This window comes from Pseudorca crassidens, chromosome 19 (assembly GCF_039906515.1).
Source record: "Pseudorca crassidens isolate mPseCra1 chromosome 19, mPseCra1.hap1, whole genome shotgun sequence".
NCBI lineage: Eukaryota > Metazoa > Chordata > Mammalia > Artiodactyla > Delphinidae > Pseudorca > Pseudorca crassidens.
In genome coordinates, this window is record NC_090314.1 from 40,425,374 (window position 1) to 40,431,924 (window position 6,551).

The window sequence follows — 6,551 nt, forward strand, 5'->3', positions numbered from 1 at the left end:
GCTTCTACTTCGGGCGTGTTTATCTGCCTGTCATTTCCCCACACACACACACCTTGGACCACCTCCCTCCACAAACACCCAATAGGCAACTTCCCCTCCTTCTCTGTCGCACCTGAGCCCACCTTCCACCCACAGCCAGAGAGACAGACAGACTGAAGGATCCTGGGGACTCTACAGATAGACACCCTCCTCCCACTCTTTCCTTCAGAGACACTGGGGGTTTATCTGGGCTGAGGGAGGGACCCACAGGAGGAGGAACAGAGGGGTCTGTGTGAGTGTGTGTGTGTGTGTGTGTGTGTGTGTGTGTGTGTGTGTTGGGTAACAACAAAGAATGAGAGAGAGAGAGAGAGCGAGAGAGAGGAACGAAAGAGCTCAAGAGCATGTTTTGCCTGGAAGGCAAGACTTGCAGCCAATCAGAGCGCTGGGGCCTCCCTCTGCGACTCCACTATTGAGTCTATAACCGGCTGGCCGGGCGGAGCTGGTAGCATTTGACTGTGGCTTGGGACGCTACGAGAGGCGCGCCGCGACCGCCGGAAGCCCGGCGATGGTCTAAGCGCCCCTCGGCCGACCCTCCCCAGAGACGCTGCCGGGCCCTCCCCTTGCCCTCCGGACACGCACCCCCGCCTCGTCTCCTCCGCCTCCCCCGCGCTCCTGCCGGTTCCGGCGCTCCGGCCGAGGCCAGCCCGGGGGGTGGCGCGGCGCCCGCCAGGATGAGTGGCTCCTTCGATCGCAAGCTCAGCAGCATCCTCACCGATATCTCCAGCTCGCTCAGCTGCCATGCGGGTTCCAAGGACTCGCCCACCCTGCCGGAGTCTTCCGTCACTGACCTGGGCTACTACAGCGCTCCCCAGCACGACTACTACTCGGGCCAGCCCTATGGCCAGACCGTGAACCCCTACACCTACCACCACCAGTTCAACCTCAACGGGCTTGCAGGCACGGGCGCGTATTCGCCCAAGTCCGAGTATACCTACGGAACCTCCTACCGGCAATACGGAGCCTACCGGGAACAGCCACTGCCCGCGCAGGACCCAGGTGAGGACCACAGGGTCGCGGGAGAGTGGGGGACACGGGGAGGTTCCCGAGCGAGCGAGAGAAAGGCGAGGAATTGGAGCGGAAATCTAGGGAGGCGCCCCGGGTAAGCAATGTACCTGTCCGAAGTTAGAGAAGGTGGGCTAGATGACCCCCAGAGGGGACAGACGACCTTCCAGTCCCGAGACTGCGCGCCTTCGGGGCGTGGTGCGTGTGCGGCGCCGTGGTCCTGGGTGAGGATCCGAGTGAGCGAGGCGAGGACGCAGGGGCTGTGGATGTCAGAGAACCTCCTGCTCCAGGTGCTCTCCGGGCACTTCAGCAGGCGGTCCTCCATCGGGCTGTAGAGGGCTGGCGGGTAGGCAGCGGGCGCTGGAAGCTCTGCGACCCCGCTTTGCATCTGGGCTGGGGGAGAGGGAGAAAGGTGAGGGGGACACGGAGAGAGACCCCTCAGAATTACCGGAACAGGGAAGGAAGCAGCAGCGGAGAGTGGAGAAACTGAAAAAGAGAAAAGTGGAGTCAGCGTAAAAGTGGAGAGACAAAGTGAGAGAAAGGACACAAGAAAGGAACAGAGGAAAGGGCGAAGGAAGGAAAGAAGAAGGGAGTCTGATGTGTCTGCAACTTTTCTGAAAATCTAAAACTATTCTAAAATAAAAAGTTTAAAGAACAATAAAGGAAGGGAGGACGGAAGGGAAGGAGGGAGAGAAGCGACCGACAGCGTGGTGCGGGCGACAGGGCGGCGGGCAGACGGTGGCGGGAGCTGCGGAGAGCGAGGCGGCGGCCGTGCGCGTCCGGTGGTAGCTTGGCGCCGGGACCGCGCTCTGGGGGCGCGGAGCTGGGAGCGGGGGAGCGCCGCGTCGCGGGCGGCCGCCGGCCCGGCACTGTGGCCGCAGCTCCCACCCGGGGCGCCGGCGGCGGAGCGAGCAGCCGGGAAGTCCCGGGGTGAGTAGGTGGGCCGGAGGGTGGGGTGTCCCGCGGGGCCCATGAGGGCCCCGGGGTCGCAGGCCGAGGCTGAGCCGCCCACTGACCCGTGCGTTGCCCTCAGTGTCCGTGAAGGAGGAACCGGAAGCCGAGGTGCGCATGGTGAACGGGAAGCCCAAGAAGGTCCGAAAGCCGCGCACGATCTACTCCAGCTACCAGCTGGCCGCCCTGCAGCGCCGCTTCCAGAAGGCCCAGTACCTGGCGCTGCCCGAGCGCGCCGAGCTGGCCGCGCAGCTGGGCCTCACGCAGACGCAGGTCAGTGGTGGGCGGTCGAGGGCCGCGAGGACTCGGTGGGGCCCCGCGGGACCCCGGGACTCCCCAGGCGCTGCTGAGCCTAGATGGCCTCTTAAGTCCCCCGCAGGGCCTTCAAACCCTTGCTTGTGGGCGGAGGGGCCCCCGGATCTCAGTCTCTGTTAGAAGGTTGTGCATTAGCACGTGTGCAGGCGTGCAGATTGGTGAACCGGTGCCACTGAGTCTCTCACAAGGAGAGATGTCCTCCCTGTACCCCAGAACTGACAGCTCCCACAGGCCCCCAACAGTGTGGGTCACTCACAGGGTTGGTTACTGATAGGAGTCTCCACCGTGTCTCCCCCCAGGCTGGGCATGTGTGTGTAAGAGGTGTACATATACGTGTATTCATGTATACATTTGCACACAGGCGAATGGATCTGTGTACATGTGGGAAAGCACACTTAAGGAGTGAGGCCTTTCACGGGTCACTGTGCTTATAGATGGCAAGGCAGATGTACTTGACTGGGCACAGGGGTGAGTGCATGTACAGAAGTGTGTGCTTGCATCAAAAGACTGCATTCCTGCTCGGCACCCAGTGCTCCACCCCTTTGTGTGTGCCCGGAGCCAGGAACAGAGATTCCCCACAAAGGCGGGCAGGAACTCAGAGGTGGGACTCCCCCACCCCCAGTCTGTCCCTAAAGCCCCCAGCAGCCTGTCACTGCTCAGGGGAGGAGTGGCGGACGCCTGGCTCCCTACAGGTGTTGACAGACGGGCCTGGGTTGCGGCTGCATGGGGCCTGGTCCTCCGGGAAGGGAATCTGGGTCACCCGGTGAGGAGCTGATTCATTGTTTGTACCAGTCATGGGGTGGAGAGCAGCAGGGGGAGGGGGAGAAACCCCAAGGGAAATCTGGGGAATCATGGCTCACCTGCTCCCGAGTCCCCAGGTCACCCCCATTAGCCAGCCCTGGAGGGCTCCTGAGTGTGTGAACGTGGGTGCTCACCTCTGCAGGGTGTTTATCTGGCTGTATCTGTGCGTGTGTGTATCTTTATAGCCTGGTGTCTCGTGTGTGAAGCTGTGAGTGCGTACGTTGCCGCGCGTGGAGATGCTTATGTGTCTCTGTGTATCTGTGCACCTCTGCTTCTGGGTTTCCAATGTGAACAGAATACCACAAACCGCCCATCTCCCACCTGGGCTGCCTTTTCTTCAGTGCTTTACTACGTCAGTAGGATGGCTGGCTGTTCTGAGTTCTTCATTTGTCTTAACTTATTTGAGCATCATCATAACCCTAGGACATAGGTAATAGTGCTGTCATCAGCCCCATTTTGTAGATGAGGAAAGCAAGAACCAGAGAGGTTAAGTAACTTCCCCAAGGTCACACGCTTTGGACCTAGGCAGTCAGTAGTTCCTGGCCGAAGTTCTGTCCCCGACAGAAAAAAGATGCTGGCCTGGGGGTTCGGGTGCCTGGGTTTTGCCTGGATCTCGTGTGACGGTGGGTGCTGGCCTTGCCCTCTCTAGGCTGGGTTCCCCGATGGGTTTTCACTCAGCGTTCTGCGAGGCTAACTAGCTCCCCCTTTCTTCTCTGGGGCAGGTGAAAATCTGGTTCCAGAACCGCCGCTCCAAATTCAAGAAGCTGTACAAGAACGGGGAGGCGCCCCTGGAGCACAGCCCCAATAACAGTGATTCCATGGCCTGCAACTCACCACCGTCACCTGCCCTCTGGGACACCTCTTCCCACTCGACTCCAGCCCCCGCCCGCAGCCAGCTGCCCCCGCCGCTCCCGTACAGTGCTTCCCCCAGCTACCTGGACGACCCCACCAACTCCTGGTACCATGCACAGAACCTGAGTGGACCCCACTTACAGCAGCCGCCGCCTCAACCAGCCGCCCTGCACCATGCCTCCCCCGGGCCCCCGCCCAACCATGGGGCTGTGTACTGAGCACCCACCTGGCCTGAACCTCTCACGAAGGAACCCCAGGACCAAGCAGAAGGCGCCTCCGTCCTAGCCGACACTCAGGAATCATCGAGGAGCACAGGGGAAAGGACACCCCTTCTCCCCCTTCCCTTGCCCCTTCCTCCAGGGACCCAAGAGCTTCCAGATGAAATTTGCATGGACCAAGGATGCCCCCTGAATTTCCCTTCCCCTGCCTAGACACTGGGGTGCCCCTCCAGATGTTTGGGAACTTCACTGCAGCTGGGACAGCTGTTTCCCTTCTGCTCCAAGAGCCTGGATTGGCTTTAAATGGCTCATCATCTTCCAGATTCTAAAACTTAGTACCGAGTCCCTAGACTGGATTCCTTGGGCACTGGGGACACCGTGGAGCGTCTTCAGGTCAGGCCTGGGCTGGGGCACCAGGCACTGTGGATTCTGGGACCTGCCAGGCCTAAGTCCCTGCCATGGGGACCTGGGCTGCCCCTTAACTGAGCATTCCCTCTGCCAAAAAGACATTGAACCTTGAGACTGGGACTCAGGGTGGGGACCTCAACGAGCCCCGCCCTGAACTTTTAGCCCTCATTTAGGGTTTGAGGGTTAAACCAAAGAAAAGCCCCCAAGTAAGGGAAGCTTTTAATATTTGTGGCTTTAGAGAGAACTCAAGGAGCACCTCCCCTCCCCCGCTTTGGTTGGAGAGGAGGGGTGGGTCCCAGGCATCCTTCCCGAGGACCCATTTCTTCTTCCATGTACAGGACTTTGCACAACTTTGGTTTCAAAAGCTGTTGAAAAACAGGAAGACAAAGGGCATTGTTAACAGATAGGACCAATCTCCCCTGCGTGGGTGCCTCTGCTCGCCCGCACCCCACCTATTCCTCTCCTCCAGTAAGTTGGCAGTTTTGGCGCCAAACCCTAAATCTCCAAGGCAAGACAAACCCCAAAACACCCCCTTTCCGGTGGCCTTGGAAACGGATAATTCCCACCAAGACGGAGAATGTCGGGTGAGGTGCACGGGGCACATGGGAAGGGTTATAACTCGGTGCCTTTAGGGGTGAGGGGGTGGCTGTCTGAAGGGTCAGTGGCACTGCCCCTTCCTGGCCCAGACGCCCCCCAGAGCTAACTTTCCTCCACCCCTGATGTGGTCGAACATCGAAGAAAAGGAGATGTAGGAGACTGTAGCTATATATATATATATATATAGTATGTATTTTTTTTTAAAGCAACAGAGAGAAGCAGCCTCCTCCCTACTGTGGTTTCCTATTTATGTGGCCCTTTCCTCCTGGATGTACCTGCCTGTGCGTCGCGAGCTGAGAGAAACAGATGTGGGCTCCGGCTGGATTTGGGTTTGTGGGAGGCGCAGGCGAGAGGAGAGACGTGGTGGATCTCGAAGAGTCCCACCCCAGGGGTAGAGGAACGAAGCCAAGTCCCACCCCCTCCCAGCCTTCTCATTTCTGCTTTCTTATTGGACCCATCTTTATATATAACATTAATAAAAAAGAAGAAAATAACCACTGAGCTCTTTGAACTGGAGGCGAGAGGCAGGCAGCTCTCGGCGGAGGGCCGGGAGTTGGGGAAGGTGTCTGGTGGGGAGAGCCCTCTGAGCCTCCAGGGTCTCCTGGGGGAGTCAGAGCCCTGGGGACCTAGTGCCGGGGCTCTGGGCTCGAGGACTGGGCTGGGCCTGGCGCCGGGTAGTAGGTACTTCTGACCCCATGGCTGCCCCCACGGTCTGGGGAGTGGAGGCTCCCAGCCCTGGGCCCGCCTGACTCCACGCTGCTTGTGGCTTGGCGTCCCCTGCCAGCCAGCAGCCCTCCGCCACTGCCACCGGGTCATCTCAGGGCTGCTCTGTGATCTTGGGCTCACACGCAGACACGCTTGCACACGCGTGTAAACCGCCTGCCTCCATGCCCTGGCCCCTCACCCTCCTGTCTATCCCTTTCAGCTGGGGGTGAGGGTGAGGCCTCAGGCAGGGGGAACGCCACTGGTCCCACAGCTGGCAGGGACCCCAGGCCACTGGGATCCAGGCTGGACCATGGAAACAGACAAGGGGTCTCCACGTTGACCTTCCCTGGGAGTGCTCGGGCCCTGACTCAGAGCCCTCTTGCTGCTGCAGCTGCCGGCCTGGGCCAGCAGTGCCGCCACCCTCCTCTTCCAGCTGCCAGACTCTGAGGACGGAGAGCTGGAGGTGGCAGGAGGAACGGAGGGGTGTGTGTGTGAACAAACGTCTTGGCACAGATGGGAGACAGCGTGAATGCACGCACACGTTTGTGAAGCCCCCTTTCTCGCTTATACACACACGTACCAAGAAATGCATCTCTCTACCATCGCACATACACGGACTCCCACCTCAGGCAAACGTGTTGCCCTCTGAGGCCAGTACACAGA

The 6,551-nt window shown here is 59.9% G+C and overlaps 1 protein-coding gene across 2 annotated transcripts; it reads left to right on the forward strand.

The window, feature by feature from the left end:
* Positions 1–646: 646 nt before the first annotated feature.
* On the forward strand, positions 647–5,663 carry DLX3 (distal-less homeobox 3). Of its 2 annotated transcripts, XR_010937308.1 has the most exons (4): positions 647–1,035; positions 2,075–2,265; positions 3,831–5,054; positions 5,390–5,663. XR_010937308.1 is itself a non-coding variant. In XM_067714808.1 (3 exons), exons 1-3 carry the CDS (start codon positions 711–713, stop codon positions 4,176–4,178), a joined length of 864 nt encoding a protein of 287 aa, XP_067570909.1. In that variant the 5' UTR covers positions 647–710; the 3' UTR covers positions 4,179–5,663. The 2 variants fall into 2 exon arrangements, 1 of the variants encoding a protein (XP_067570909.1); XM_067714808.1 differs by having other exon boundaries at positions 3,831–5,663.
* The last annotated feature ends 888 nt before the right edge of the window (positions 5,664–6,551 follow it).

Excerpts from the sequence above, each read along its gene's own strand:
- DLX3 (XM_067714808.1), top strand. The coding sequence starts at position 711 with ATGAGTGGCTCCTTCGATCGCAAGCTCAGCAGCATCCTCACCGATATC. Across the intron at positions 1,036-2,074 it reads ACTGCCCGCGCAGGACCCAG|TGTCCGTGAAGGAGGAACCG; the intron begins GTGAGGACCACA and ends CGTTGCCCTCAG. Across the intron at positions 2,266-3,830 it reads TGGGCCTCACGCAGACGCAG|GTGAAAATCTGGTTCCAGAA; the intron begins GTCAGTGGTGGG and ends TCTCTGGGGCAG.